Here is a 16,401-nt window from a genome sequence, read left to right on the forward strand (position 1 = left end):
CCTCCTAAGCTTCTACGGACCACTGAATACCTGGCTTTACAAATTATAAATAAATTAACAAATAATGAAAAAAGATTCAACTCCTCAACTGGAACTCTTATATATCGCTGGTAGGAATACAAAATGGTACAACCACTTTGGAAAACAGTTTGGTAGTTTCTTATAAAATTAAACACATACATCCCAAATGACCCAGCAGTCCCATGGCTAAGTATTTGCCCAGGTGAAATGACAACTCATGCTCACACGAAAACTCATATGCAAGTGTTTATAGCAGCTTTATTTATAATTGCTCAAACTAGAAACAACTCAAATTGGAAATAAACAAATTGTGATACAATTAGACAATAGGATAACACTTCAGCAATAGGGAACAATGAACTTCTGATAATTCACAGCAATGTGAATGAATCTTAAATGCACTATGCCAAACAGAAGAAGTCAGACTCAAAGGCTTCTCCTGTGTGACTACATTTTATATGACATTTTGGAAAAGGCAAAACTACAGGGACAGAAAACAGGGGCTGGTCCCGTGGCCTAGTGGTCAAATTTGGCAAATTCTGCTTTGGCGGCCCACGTTCGGTTCCCGGGCACAGACCTACACCACTAACTGGCAGCCATGCTGTGGCGGTGACCCATGTACAAAATAGAGGAAGACTGGCACAGACGATAGCTCAGGGTGAATCACGCTCAGCAGAAAAAAAGAAAACAAATTTGAGTGGTTGGTAAGAACTGGTGGTGGCAAAAGGGACTGACTATAAAAGGAATCTTCAAGAAATTGCTGGGGTGAAGCAAATGCTCTATATCTAGATTGCGGTGGTAGTTACACAACCGTATGTGTTTGTCAAAACTCACAGAACTGTACACCCACACAAAAAAGGGGAGAATTTTATTGTGTGTAAATTATATCTTACTTAAAAAAAAAAAAGAAAAAAAAATTCAGTTCCTCAAATGTCTAGACTTCTTCTGTGTTGCCTATTAAACAGGTATGGTCCCAGTTGATTTTTTAACCTTTCACCCCCAAAAATGTAAATTATAGGAAGATAATGACATAAATAGGGACTAGAAAACAGGATTTATTCCTTCCAAATTATAAAAACAAAGCAATAAACTCCAAGAATCTAGATGCACATAAGGCATAAAGGGCTTTATCGACAGGTTCATTCCATCTACTCATAATGCTTAATTTATTCACATAACAGAAATAGAGGCCTTTAAAAAATTGTTTCAACTTCGATAATTCTAAATAATTTAAACTATCTAGTTCCAAAAATTATATACGGTAGTCTTCCCCCCTTGACTGCTTTCATTTTTGCATAAAAATGTATTTCCTGGGGCTGGCCCGGTGGCATAGTGGTTGAGTTCGTGCGCTCTGCTTCGGTGGCCTGGCATTCGCAGGTTCAGATCCTGGGCACAGACCTACATACTGCTTATCAAGCCATGCTGTGGCAGGCATCTCACATATAAAATGGAGGAAGATGGGCACAGATGTTAGCTTAGGGCCAATCTTTCTCACTAAAAAGAAGAGGATTGGCAACGGATGTTAGCTCAGGGATAATCTTCCTCACCAGAAAAAAAAAAAGGTATTTCCTCAACGTTTTTCCAATTTCTAGTGACTCTCCTATTTTAGAGAATTCCCAAATAAGCCCTAATAGAGATTACTACTGTGGGAACTAAGTCCAACATTAATTAGTGGGAACTAATACTGGTATTTTTTCCAGTGCCCATTCTATCTTTCTTACACACAACCTTCCCACACAAGCCCAGTTACATGGAATTCTCTGGGGAAAAAAAACCCAGAAAACAAAAACAAAAACTTGATATCAGTTTTATAAAATATTAAACAGAAAATTATGGTGAAATAGCCAAATTAAAACTCAGAACAGCAGAGGAGAGACATTATCATCGTGGTGGCATAAATCATCTCCCCTTCAATCTACAGGGAGTAAAATATCCATAACTCAATAAAGGCTACATTGCCCAACACACCAGGACTCTGGAGAGATCTGCACATTGGTACCTACAAAGGTGGGTGGATTGGAGCACACAGAGGAGGTGAACCACGGGAACACCGGAGGCGGTGCCCAGGATCCTGGACCCCTGGCTGCAGTGACTGAGCCAGACACCTTCAGCCCCAGAGAACCCAGAAGGCAGGAGTGGAGGTGCACACCTAACTTAAGCCTCCTGGCAGGTGCCTGTGGCCACATGGAACAGAGCAGCAGTGGATGCGCAGCCCTATGATCCTGGGCCACCTGCCCAGGATCAGAGCTGGTAGCAGAAGCAAAGGTGCACACACAACTCAGGTCTTCCAACTGCAGCAGCGCCCGTGGCCTCAAGGAAACAGGCAACAGCAGAGGCGGTGCCCTGAGAACCCAGCTCCCTCCACACTCTCTCCCTCCCCCTGCCACAGTGGCGATGCTTCCGACCCAGGTAATCTCGGATGTGGTAGAGGTGCCAGCCATCCCTGTATCCCTGGTGGTGAAGCCAGTAACCATAGTGACACCAGCAACAGCAAGGCATCAGTGACCCCAGAGGCGCAGGTGGTGATGACAAGAGTACTGGTAACACCCCTAATAGAGGTGGTGGAGGGTAAAACATGCAGTTCCTCAAATATAGCCAGAGGCAGCTCAGGTAAGAGAAACCAAAAACTGGTGCTATAGCACCACCTACTGAAACAGAAAAGAAAGGCCTCTAATCTTTAACTCACTAAATAGAATCAAAACAAACAAAGCTATATTTAAAAAAGAAAAGTGTGCTATGACAAATGTACCAGCAGAGAAATAACTCATCAAGCATCACAAAAAGTAACAGGACTTCACAAAAATAAAATAACAATTCTCCAGAAACCAAACATAAAGTCATGGAAGATTGTGATCTAACTGATAAAGAATTCAAAATAGCTGTCATGAAGAAACTCAATGAAACCACAAGAAAACTGAGAAAGGCAGTTCAATGAGCTCTGGAATAAAATTAATGAACAGAGGGAATACTTTACCAAAGAGACTGAAACTCTAATAAAAACAACCAAATAAATTCCAGAGCTGAAGAACTCAATAAATGAGATGAAGAATGCATTAGAAAGCACTGGAAATAGAGCAGACCATATGGAAGAGAGAATCAGTGAGCTTGAAGATAGAAACCTATACATGATGCAGGTAGAAAAGGAAAACTAAGATTTTTAAAAAATGTAGAAATTCTAGGAGAATTATGACTCCATTAGAAAGGGCAACATAAGGATAATGGGTATCTCAGAAGGAGAAGAGAGAGAGAAGGGAGCAGAGATTTTTAATGAAATAATAGCAGAGAACTTTCAATATGTGGGGAAGGAATTAGATATACAAATCTATGAAGCTAAGAGAACACCCAATCATCTCTATGCAAAAAGACCTTCTCCAAGACAAATGATAATAAAACGGTCAAAAGTCAATGACAAAGAAAGAATATTAAAAGAAGCCAAGGAAAAAAAAAAAACCAACAACCTATAAGGGAACCCCCATTAGGCTATCAGCAGATTTCTGAGCAGAAAATCTACAGGCCAGAAGAGAACAGAATGATATATTCAAAACATTAAAAGATAAAAACTGTCAGCCAAGAATACTCTATCCAGCAATGTTATCCTTCAGATATGAAGGACAATTAAAGGATTTCCTAGACAAACAAAAGCTGAGGGAGTTTATCACCACCAGATCGGCCTTACCAGAAATGTTGAAAGGAGTTCTCCTACCTGAAACAAAAAGGCAAAGGTATACAAAACTTTGAGCAAGATGATAGACAGACAGACAGAAACAGAAAATTGCAACTCTATATCAAAACAGGTTGATAAACTCTTAATTATAATATAAAAGTTAAAGGGAAAGGAAACATTAAAAATAACTATAACCACTTCAATTTGGTAACAAACTCACAACACAAAAAGGGATAATTTGTGACAATAAAAACACAGATGGGGAAGAGGAAAAGGATGGAACCTGTATAGGCAAATGAAGATAAGATGCTATTAGCAGAAAAAGGACTATCTTATCTACGAGACCTTTTATATAAACCTCATGGTAACTACAAAACAAAAACTCAGAACAGAGACACAAAACAAAAAAAAGGGAAAACTGAGAAAAACATCACAGAAAACCCCCAAACTGAAATGGCAGACAAAAACACAAGGGAAAAGAAACAATGGAAATACAGAGCAACCAGGAAACAAAAGATAAAATGGGGGCCAGCACCATGGTGTAGTGGTTAAGTTCAGTGCGCTCCACTCTAGCAGCCTGGGTTCTCAGGTTCGGATCCCAGGTGCGGACCTATACCACTTGTCAGCCATGCTGTGGCGGTGATCCAGATATAAAGTGGAGGAAGACCGGCACAGATGTTAGCTCAGGGCTAATCTTCCTCAGCAAAAAAAAAAAAAAAAAGAAGAAGAAGAAGAAAGAAAAAAAAAGATAAAATGGCAGTATTAAGTTTTCATAAATCAATAATCACCCCAAATGCAAATGAATTGAATTCACTAATCAAAACACAGAGTGGCTGGATGGATTGAAAAACAAGACCTGACAATACGCTGCCTCCAGGAGACCTCTCTCAGCTCTAAGACAAACACAGGCTCAAACTGAAGGGATGGAAGATGATACTCCAAGCAAATGGCAACCAAAAGAAAACGGGTGTAGCCATACTTATATCATACAAAACAGACTTCAAGCCAAAAAAGACAACAAGAGACAAAGATAGACATTACAGAATGATAAAGGGGACAATCCATCACGGAGACATAATATTTATTAATATATATGCACCTAACATAGGAGCACCAAAATATATAAAGCAATCATTAACAGACCTCAAGGCAGAAATTGACAGCAACACAGTATTAATAGGGGACTTAAATATCCTACTTACATAAATGGATAGATCATCTAGACAGAGAGTCAAGAAGGAAACACCAGCCTTAAACGAAACATCACACCAGATGGACTTAATAGATATATATATAAAACATAACATCCAAAAGCAAATAGAATACACATTCTTCTCAAGTGCACATGGAACATCCTCAAGGGTAGACCATACAGTGGGAAAAAAACCAAGTCTCAATAAATTTAAGAAGACTGAAATCACATTAAGCATGTTCTCTGACCACAACAGTATGAAACTAGAAAACAATAACAAGAAGAAAGCCGAAAAAGTCTCAAATACGTGGAGATTAAATAACAAGCTACTGAACAATTACTGGATCAACAAAGAAATCAAAGGAGAAATAAAAAAATACCTAGAGACAAATGGAAATGAAAACACAACATACCAATATCTATGGCATGCAGCAAAAGCAGTACTAAGACGGATGTTTACAGCAATACAGGCCTACCTCAAGAAACAAGAAAAATCTCAGTCTAACATTACACTTGAAGGAACTAGAAAAAGAAGAACAAATGAAGCCCAAAGGCAGTAGAAGGAGGGAAATAATAAAAACCAGAGCAGTCGGGGCTGGCCCTGTGGCGTAGCGGTTAAGTGCGCACGCTCTGCTGCTGGCAGCCCGAGTTTGGATCCCAGGCGCACACCGACGCACCACTTGTCAGGCCATGCTGTGGCAGCATCCCATATAAAGTGGAGGAAGATGGGCGCAGATGCTAGCCCAGGGCCAGTCTTCCTCAGCAAAAAGAGGAGGATTGGCATGGATGTTAGCTCAGGGCTGATCTTCCTCACAAAAAAAAAATAAATAAATAAAAGTTACATTAAAAAAAAAATCAGAGCAGAAATAAATGAAATAGAGACTAAAAAGACAATAGAAAAGATCAATGAAACTAAGAGCTGGTTCTTTAAAAAGATTAAAAAATGGACAAACCTTAGGTAGACTAAGAAAAAAAGAGAGAAGGCTCAAATAAAATCAGAAACAAAAAAGGAGAAACTACAATGGATACCACAGAAATACAAAGGATTATAAGAGAATACTATGAAAAGCTATATGCCAACAAATTGGATAATCTAGAAGAAATGGATAAATTCCCTGAATCATACAACCTCCCAAAAGTGAATGAAGGAGAAACAGAGAATCTGAACAAACCAATCACAAGTAAAGAGATTGAAACAGTAATCAAAAACCTCCCAAAAAACAAAAGTCCAGGACCAGACAGCTTCTCTGGTGAATTCTCCCAAACATTCAATGAAGATTTAATACCTATCCTTTTCAAATTCTTCCAAAAAACTGAAGAGGAGGGGATGTTTTCTAACTCATTTTATAGGGCCAACATTACCTTGATAGCAAAACCAGACAAGAACAACAAAGAAAAAGAAAATTACAGGCCAGTATCACTGATGAACATCGATGCAAAATCCCTCAACAAAATATTAGCAAACCAGGGCCGGCCCAGTGGCGCAAGTGGTTAAGTGCGCGCGCTCCGCTGTGGCGGCCCGGGGTTCGCCAGCTCGGATCCCAGGCGCGCACTGACACACTGCTTGGCAAGCCATGCTGTGGCGGCGTCCCATATAAAGTGGAGAAAGATGGGCACGGATGTTAGCCCAGGGCCAGTCTTCTTCAGCAAAAAAAGAGGAGGATTGGCAGATGTTAGCACAGGGCTGATCTCCTCACAAAAAAAAAAAAAGAAAAAGAAAAATCAGCAAACCAAATACAACAATAATTTAAAAGGATCATACACCACGATCAATGGGGATTTATTCCAGGGATGCAAGGATGGCTCAACATCCACAAATCAATCAACGTGATACACATTCACAAAATGAAGAATAAAAATCATATGATCATCTCAACAGATGCAGAGAAAGCATTTGACAAGATTCAGCATCCATTTATGATAACAATAGGTATGGAAGGAAAGTACCTCAACATAATGAAGGCCATATATGACAAACCTATAGCTAACCTATATGCAGTGGTGAAAAAACTGAAAGCTATCACTCTAAGAACAGGAATAAGACAAGGATGCCCACTCTCACCACTCTTATTCAACATAGTTTTAGAAGTCCTAGCCAGAGCAATTAGGCAAGAAAAAGAAATAATAGGGATCCAAATTGAAAAGGAAGAAAAACTATCACTATTTGAGGATGACATGATTTTATATATAGAAAACCCTAGAGAATCCACCAAAAAACTATTAGAAATAATAACCAAAAATAATAAAGTTGCAGGGTACAAAAAATCAAAATACAAAAGTCAGCTCCATTTCCATACACTAACAGCAAATTAGCAGAAAGAGAAATCAAGAAAACAATCCCATTTACAATTGCAACAAAAAGAATAAAAGACCTAGGAATAAATTTATCCAAGGAAGTAAAAGACCTGTACACTGAAAACCATAAGACATTGCTGAAAGAAATCAAGAAAGACACAAAGAAATGGAAAGATATTTTGTGCTTATGGATTGGAAGGATTAAAGTAGTTAAAACGTCCATATTTTCTAAAGCAATCTACAGATTCAATGCAACACCTATCAAAAATCATTTTTCATGGAAATAGAACAAAGATTCCTAAATTTATATGGAACAACGAAAGACCCTGAATAATCAAAGCAATCCCGAGAAAACAGAACCAAGCTGGAGGTATTACACTCCGTGATTTCAAAGTATACTACAAAGCTATAGTAATCAAAACAGTATGGTATAGGCAGAAAAACAGACACACAGATCAAAGAAGAGAATTGAGAGCCCAGAAATAAAACCACACACCTACGGACAGCTAATTTTAACAAAGGAGCCAAGAACATACAAGGGAGAAAGGAAAGTCTCTTCAAAAAATGGTGCTGGGAAAACTGGACAGCCACATGCAAAAGAATGAAAGTAGACCATTATCTTACACCATACACAAAAATTAACTCAAAATGGATTAAAGACTTGAATGTAAGACCTGAAACCATAAAAGTCCTAGAAGAAAACACATAGTATGCTCTTTAACAGTGGTCTTAGCGGTATCTTTCTGAATATATCTCCTCAGGCAAGGGAAACAAAAGCAAAAATAAACAAATGGTACTACATCAAACTAAAAAGCTTCTGCAAAGCAAAGGACACCATCAACAAAATGAAAAACCCTACTGACAGGGAGAAGATATTTGCAAATCATACATCCAATAAGGGGTTAATATCCAAAATATATAAGGAACTCATACAACTCAACAACAAAAAAACCCCAATTAAAAAATGAAGAGGGAGGGCCGGCGTAGCTTAGCGGTTAGGTGCGTGCGCTCTGCTGCTGGTGGCCCGGGTTCGGATCCCGGGCCCGCACCGACGCACCGCTTCTCCCGCCATGCTGAGGCCGCGTCCCACGTACAGCAACTAGAAGGATGTACAGCTATGACATACAACTATCTACTGGGGCTTTGGGGGGAAAATAAATAAATAAATAAAATCTTTAAAAAAAAAAAAAAATGAAGAACGGATCTGAACAGACATTTTTCCAAAAGAAGATATATGGATGGCCAACAGGCACATGAAAAGATGTTCAACATCACTAATTATTTAGGGAAATACAAATTAAAACCACAATGAGATATCACCTGACACCTGTCAAAATGGCTATTATTAAAAAGACAAGAAATAACAAGTGTTGGAGAGGATGTGGAGAAAAGGGAATCCTCGTATAATGCTGGTGGGAATGCAAATTGGTGTAGCCACTATGGAAAACAGTATGAAGATTTCTCAAAAAATTAAGAGCAGAGGGCCGGCCCCATGGCTTAGCGGTTAAGTGCGCACACTCTGCTGCTGGCGGCCTGGGTTCGGACCCTGGGCACGTACCGACTCACTGCTTCTCCGGCCATGCTGAGGCTGTGTCTCACATACAGCAACTAGAAGGACGTGCAGCTATGACATACAACTATCTACTGGGGCGTTGGGGGGAAAAAATAAATAAATAAATCTAAAAAAAAAAAAATTAAGAGTAGAACTACCATATGATCCAGCTACTCCACTTGTGGGTATTTATCCAAAGAATAAAAAATATTAATTCAAAAATATATATGCACCCCTATGTTCATTACAGCATTATTTAAAACACCTATGACATGGAAACAACCTAAGCGCCCATCAGCAGATGAATGGATAAAGATGTGGTGTGTACACACACACACACACACACACACAGGAATACCACTCAGCCACAAAAAGATGAAATCTTGGTATTTGCAACAACATGGATGGACCTAGATGGTATGCTAAATGAAATAAGTCAGAGAAACACAAAATACCATATGATTTCACTCTATGTGGAAGACTAAAAAAAAGCAAAAACCAAAACAACCAACAAATACATAGATACAGAGAAAAGACTGGTAGTTACCAAGAGAAAGTGGGTGAGGGGAGGGCAAAAGCGGTAAAGGGGACATCTGTACAGTGATGAATGGAAACTAGACTTTTGATGGTGAACACAATGTAGTTTATACAGAAGTCAAATTGTAATGATGCATACCCCAAATCTATATAATGTTATAAACCAATGTTACTTCAATTAAAAAAAACAAACAAAAAACCCCAGAAGAGCAGAAGGGAGAGGCACCAGTCAGAGGGCATGACAGGAGGACACTCTCCCATTGTGAAATGGCCTCTCAAGCTAACACCCATCACTGCTCCCCCATGCCTGCTTCTCTTTGGTCTGCCCTATAGCAATCAAGAAATAAGGAACGATACACAAAATAGCATCCTGCCAACTAAATACTCCTTTTAGTTAACACAAAAGTCCTTTTAAAGTTAAGATTGTTCTCTTTTTACCTAATTGAGCCACGGCAGACGTAACGACTATAAAGAATCTCAAAAGTCTGGAATACCATGTTAACCTGGGAGTACTGTGAATGGAACATTTGTACAGAGAAGGAAAAACAACACACGGAGGGGAGAGTGTAGCAGCCTAGGTTCACTTACTAAACAATTCAGTGCAGGGGATCCAAACTCATTCCTCTGAAAATTTATAAATCATTACAGAACACTGACCTTCGAGGTGCCCCCATTCAGAATAATCAAAACTTAACATAAATAAAACTATGTAAAGCAATTTGCACAGTGCTCAATAGTGCAAACACTTAAAGGTAGCAAGGACATGTTAGGTTTTCATCAGGAAAACTTAAATCGAATATGCTCAGGACTAAGAGCTGCGATCTGGGCAGAAAATTTTGGCAGCTGGGGCCCCTGGAGAGAGAGTACAACCAGACTTCCAAGAAACATCATTTAATTCTCAATTCTGTAGTAAATGATAAGTTAGCAGATGCTTGATCCTGACCGTGGCAAAGTAAGCTGCGAGGCTGGCCACACTACAGGAGAGCACGTGCACCTGTTGAACTCAAATCTGTGGCGGCAGCATGTCCTGCTTATGCTCTCAGGGCTCAACTGCTCCAGAGACTTGCCTTCACAGAACCTTCCTTTCGGCCTTGCTATGCCTGGATGGGACTCCAGACGGCTGAGCTTGTTTCCCCACGTGTAACACAGGGGTGCCTCGAAAGGTTCTTGCGGGACTGAATGGAAGAACGTATCACAGTCCAGCATTACTAGGTCACTGCTGCTAAAAACTCCAGAAGAGCTGCCGTTTTCAAGCTCCCCTATACCAAACTGAGAACCTTGAACATGGCTTTGGGGGAAAAAACAAAATAATTTTACCAGTTTAAGTCATTAAAGAAGAATGGTATCAGGACAGGAAGAAAAGTGCCACAAAGTAGTTTATCTGAGGATATCTCTTCTTTCAGTTTATCTCTTCTTTCAGAAGAGCTCACCTTATCCACGTCCGATGTGGACCAGCTTTTCAGGTGGAGAGTAACTAGGTAAATCTGAGAAGGCAGATTTCCTTGTGGAAAATAACTCTGGTTATCTCATTTAAAAGGCCAGTTCCGGGGCCGGCCCCATGGCGTAGCGGTTAAGTGCGCGCGCTCCACTGCTGGCGGCCGGGGTTCAGATCCCGGGCGCGCATCGATGCACCGCTTGTCAGGCCATGCTATGGCGGCGTCCCATATAAAGTGGAGGGAGATGGGCATGGATGTTAGCCCAGGGCCAGTCTTCCTCAGCAAAAGAGGAGGATTGGCAGATGTTAGCTCAGGACTGATCTTCCTCAAAAAAAAAAAATTTTTTTTTAAAAATAAAAGGCCAGTTCAGTGGTTAAATCAAAGTGTAGTTCACACACAGACAGTAAATTTTGTGGCAAAATGTGGGTAAAAATATGCCAAAGATTCCCTATATCAATACTGGAGCCCCACTAAAAGATCTTGCAGTGAGCAGTGGTGGAGCTATACTACATCTCGAGTAAGGCCCTAAGAACCGGATGCAACTTATGTACAAAGCGACACTTCTCATCTTCAGAGCTTTAATCTACACTGGACAGCCAAGCCTTTGAGCCACAGAGAAAATCTCCAGCAGCAGAAAGCAGGTTGATAAACGGGGAGAAGTGTCCTTTCTCATAAGGATGATTTGTGTTTCCTTTTCTGTTCAGGCTGCCAAGAAGCAGAGTCAAATATGACATTATATCACAGTAACAAAGTGTTCTTATAATTAAATGTATTTGCTCTATCTTGCTTTTATTTTGGAGGTTTTGATTATTCTATATTATTAACTTTAATTGTGTAATACATTCACACAGTCCTCTCTAAAGTTATCTTAGATTATTTTTAGCCTGGGGCAGGGGGAGAAGAATCTTGGCTCAGTCACCCTTTTTCTTTTGGGCCTCAGCTTCCTCCTTGATCAATCAATCAAACTAAAGGCAGTATCTCAGATGCCTATATCCAACCATTGTTTTGAGGAGCAAAATGAGGTAACAGAAATGAAACTGCTTTGAAAACGCTCAAGGTGACCTGGAGTGAATGCTTTCTTCCATCCCTGCCCAGGAGAACCAGAATGGAATACCCTGCCACAGTGCTGAACTACACTGGGTGGATTCCTTCTCTGTCCACATTAACCTTTTCAAACAGGCAGTTTAGTTTCCTAAAATCAAATAAAAGATTGCACATCAGCAATAAGCGTTCAACATACTGTCAACAGGGACTCATTCTGGAAAAAGTAAGTGGGAAGCAAACTACTGTTAAAAATAAGGCACTGCTAGATAATACCAGGGGTCTTCAAGTCTGTCCATGGGCAACATCAAGAATTTCTACAGTTAAGTCCATCTGGCAAGGCAGGGACCTATAATCCTTATATTCCCAACGCAAAATGCGAACTGTGAACTAAATCAGTGTGTGTAATAAGTGGAAAAAGGAAAAGATTTGAGCAAAATAAATACCTTTGCTCCTCAGACATTCTTCAAGGACTTCTGTGCATGAAAGTTCTTTGCTTGACTGCATCTGGAAGTCCTCCTGCAGTAAGAAAATCCAGCGGTCAGGGAGGATTCAGAGATACCTGGGCTCTCAAATGCAAATTATTCTTTGAGAGATTTCTTTATGACTCTGGAAAATTTGCTAGCAGTCACAAAGATTGGGAAGTGAAGGAAACCTCAAATCTAAGTAAATATAATTAACAAAAACTTCCCCTTCTCTAGAATTTGAGCTTGAAAAGCCAAGTTTTCCAAGGTGTGGATAATAGAAGTTTAAAATGTTGGCCTGCAATCCAAACGAAACCCTAGAAATACCTTCTTTTAAGATTTTATTTATTTATTTTTTCCCCCCAAAGCCCCAGTAGATAGTTGTATGTCATAGCTGCACATCCTTCTAGTTGCTGTATGTGGGACTCGGCCTCAGCATGGCCGGAGAAGCGGTGCCTCGGTGTGCACCCAGGATCCGAACCTGGGGCCACCAGCAGTGGAGCGCGCGCACTTAATCGCCAAGCCAAGGGGCCGGCCCTAGAAATACCTTCTTAATCAAGAAACAAATTGCAGGGGCCGGCCTGGTGGTGTAGTGGTTAAGTTCACACACTCCGCTTTGGCGGCCCAGGGTTCACAGGTTTGGATTCTACACGAGGAACTACACACCGCTTATCAAGTCATGCTGTGGCAGGTGTCCCACATATAAAGTAGAGGAAGATGGGCATGGATGTTAGCCCAGGGCCAATGTTCCTCAGCAAAATGAGGAGGATTGGCCACAGATGTGAGCTCAGGGCTAATCTTCCTCACCAAAAAAAAAAAATAATAATAAATAATAATAATAATAAATTGCTGCAATGTAATCTTAATTGCATCTGAAAGGAAAATATCGGGAAATCAGCTGTATCTCAGTCTCTAACCATTCTAGGTATCACATACTCATTTTCTTCTTAAACTTCTTAGAAGGGCTACCTTTTCTTTCCATTCTCCTTCATTGGAGATAGAAATAAGGGAGAACACCATCAATGACCAGTTTCCTTCTACAGACAGAATTCAGATAAATGGGAAGGGTCATTGGCAGAATGTGCACGTTGTGGCAGCACCTGAGGCAAGGGTGAGGTAAGCCCCATGAGGTAAGGGTTCTATCAGGTTTCCCAGCTGGGAGACACTGAGCAACCAAAGATGGCCGCTCACACTAAACTTTCCTTCAGGTCACCTTTTTGCCCTGCCCTAAGGCTTAACAATTTTTTTGACGTTTATTTAACTGGTATCTACAAGAAGATTCTGACATCACACTCATCTAAAGCTACAGATAGCGAAATCATTGCTACAACTTTTGATATTTTTCTCTTAATTTTTATAGCACTTAAAAAAAGCAAAAAATAAGCAAAGCCATTTGGGCTCTAAGCAAAGACCTGTGGTGGAAACAGAATCCCGGAGGGTGAGGGAAGATAAAAACAATGGCAAATGCAGGTGAACACAGGGGGAAATAAAACATAATCATTGGAAGTAAGAGATGAGGACTAGAATGGACTGTCATATATGAAGCAAGACTCTTTCATTTTCTACTGCAACTTTAATATGGAATATTTTTGTAGAGCATGAACCTAAAAACAAGTATCTCCCAGATAACTTACGTGTAACGCTACTGTGTTTGGCAAAAAAGCATGAGTTCTAGCATGATGCCAGACCAAACTTATTTGTAAATGGGGAGAAGAGAAGGCTCTTACCACAGAAAGAATGATGGAATTAGGAAATCACCATTTGGCAACCATCACAGTAATAATTACTTCAAGCAAGAACAATCAATGGATATTAAAACTAGTAGCTAAAAGTTTGAATGAGAAACAAATATTTACATAGTCTCAAAATATCTTCTCACAAGATACTTAATAACTACAAAGAGGAAAAGTATCTTCACAGTGGAAAAATCTGGCAGACTCTACCTGAACCAAGTGTTGGAAGTTCACTTCCCCAGGAATGAGGCACCCCAACACCATGTGGCTCCTGAGAAGATGCACTGAGAAGAACCAGCACCACTTCTGTGGGACTCCTGCCCCCAGAATGCAAAACCAGAATCTAGTCATGAGGAAACATCAGACAAACTCAAATTGAGGGAAATTCTACAAAATAAATGGCCTGTACTCTTCAAAAGTGTCAAGGTCATGGGCTGAGGAACCATTACAGATTAAAGGAGACTAAACAGACATGACAACTGAATGCCACAAGTGATCCTGAATTTCTCTTAGACCAAAAAACCATTTTCTTTTGCTACAAAAGACATCAATGTGTCAATTGGGCAAATTTGACTACGGTCTGTAGATTAGACAAATAAATGTACTCAGATCAGTGTTAATTTCTTGATTTTGATTAATGTATTGTGGTCACGTAACAGAATGTCCTTGTTTGCTAGGAAATACATAGTGAACTATTTACGTATCATGTCTGCGACCATACTCTCAAATTACTCAGAAGAAAAAAAAGCAGATGTGGTAAAATGTTAACGTGAGGAATCTGCATGAAGGGTATATGGGAATTCTTTGTACTATTTTTGCAACTTTTCTGTAAGTCTCCAATTACTTCAAAATAAGAGGTTTAGAAAACATCTTCATTTGTAGTTACATTTGATCCTTTCTCCAAAATGACACTACTCCCCACTTTTCCAGTTCTTAGGCTAAATGTCTGAGGTATGAGATTAGATGCTATTTAGAACATCTTTTCACATTAATACTTTATGGAAAGGGCAATGTGCTGGAGCAAAAGATTATGGGATGAGGAGTTAGAGCTCTGTTCCAACCTACTAGCTACACAGCACTGAGAGCAAGCTTACAGATGGTTGTAAGAATAAATGGGGACCACATAAACACCTAACAAGATGCCCTGTCAGCGGTGGGTGCTCTGGGAGCAGAAGCTTCTATCATTCATTAGACCTTAGACACTTGTTAGCCCTGTTTGAAAAGTCAACAGGACCATCACCAACACATTCCAGTATGTCATCTGCAGTGACTACCCTAAGCTTTTCTGGGCCTACAAGAACCCCTCTAAAATGAGAGCTGAGCTCAGGTTGGCAACCTACAGGTTCCTTTAGCTTCAAAAGGACTCTGGTGAGCTTCTATAATTAACCCTACTGGCTCTGGCCCCTGGAGGGGCTGCTGGGACTTTAGCTCTGCCCCACTTGCTGCTCTACAGAGGTGTCCTTAGATGGATGCCCCAAAATACCCTGGTTGAGAGCCAAGGCAACTGCTTCAGCCATTTCCCCTTCTCCTTGGTTAGCCACGATTCCTAACAGGGAAGGAGAAAAGCAGAAGCTACGAGTGATTCCACTCTCCCTCTGCCTTGCTGACTTCTCTTAAAAGGTTCTGAGTTAAGAAAAACAAGTTTCTGGGCCAGCCCCGTGGCTTAGCAGTTAAGTGCACGTGCTCCGCTACTGGTGGCCCAGGTTCGGATCCCGGGCGCGCACCGATGCACCACTTCTCTGGCCATGCTGAGGCCGCGTCCCACATACAGCAACTAGAAGCATGTGCAACTATGACATACAACTATCTACTGGGGCTTTGGGGAAAAAAAAGGAGGAGGATTGGCAATAGATGTTAGCTCAGAGCCGGTCTTCCCCAGCAAAAAGAGGAGGATTAGCATGGATGTTAGCTCAGGGCTGATCTTCCTCACAAAAAACAAAACAAAACAAAACAAACAAGTTTCCCCTCACCGAGGGCTGGAGACCCTACAAGGTTTGAGGTCTCAAATACGATCAGGAATTGACTGGGTTGAAAGGAAACAGAATGTGAGGCTGAGGTTAGATGTGAGGGACGCCCTCTGCAACCACCGCCACCACAGTGATGGGCGATGTCCAGATCAGGTGGGAGCTCTACTAGTCTGGGGCCCCAAGTACAGATGAGAGGAACAGAACAGCCCACCTGCAAGCAATGGACATGTAGCATAACAATCCTGTATGTAACTCCCCCACTCCCTCAAGGTCAGCCAATCATATAATAAACGTGCAGAAATTTATCAGATAATTTCCTTTTCCTACAATACTTTATCAGCTAAATGTTCTAACTTTCAGGATTCCTAGAGGTAGAGTTCTAAACATTTCTATCATCCAGATTTTGTTAAATCTTGACATGTGATCACTAATGTACTAACATTTCTTGCAAAATCTGTTTTGTATGAATCAACTTTCAAGCTAAAAGTTCACATGGATT

General features: G+C 40.5%; 1 protein-coding gene across 4 annotated transcripts in view; it reads right to left on the bottom strand.

The window, feature by feature from the left end:
- Positions 1–16,401, bottom strand: part of PRR14L (proline rich 14 like) — a 71,174-nt gene that overhangs the window by 37,324 nt on the left and 17,449 nt on the right. For all 4 annotated transcript variants that reach the window (XM_058531852.1, XM_058531851.1, XM_058531854.1 and 1 more), the window contains one exon: positions 12,185–12,257. In XM_058531852.1, the coding sequence (XP_058387835.1) occupies positions 12,185–12,257 (73 nt within the window). The remainder of the gene's footprint in view (positions 1–12,184; positions 12,258–16,401) is intronic.

This window comes from Diceros bicornis, chromosome 35 (genome assembly GCF_020826845.1).
Source record: "Diceros bicornis minor isolate mBicDic1 chromosome 35, mDicBic1.mat.cur, whole genome shotgun sequence".
NCBI lineage: Eukaryota > Metazoa > Chordata > Mammalia > Perissodactyla > Rhinocerotidae > Diceros > Diceros bicornis.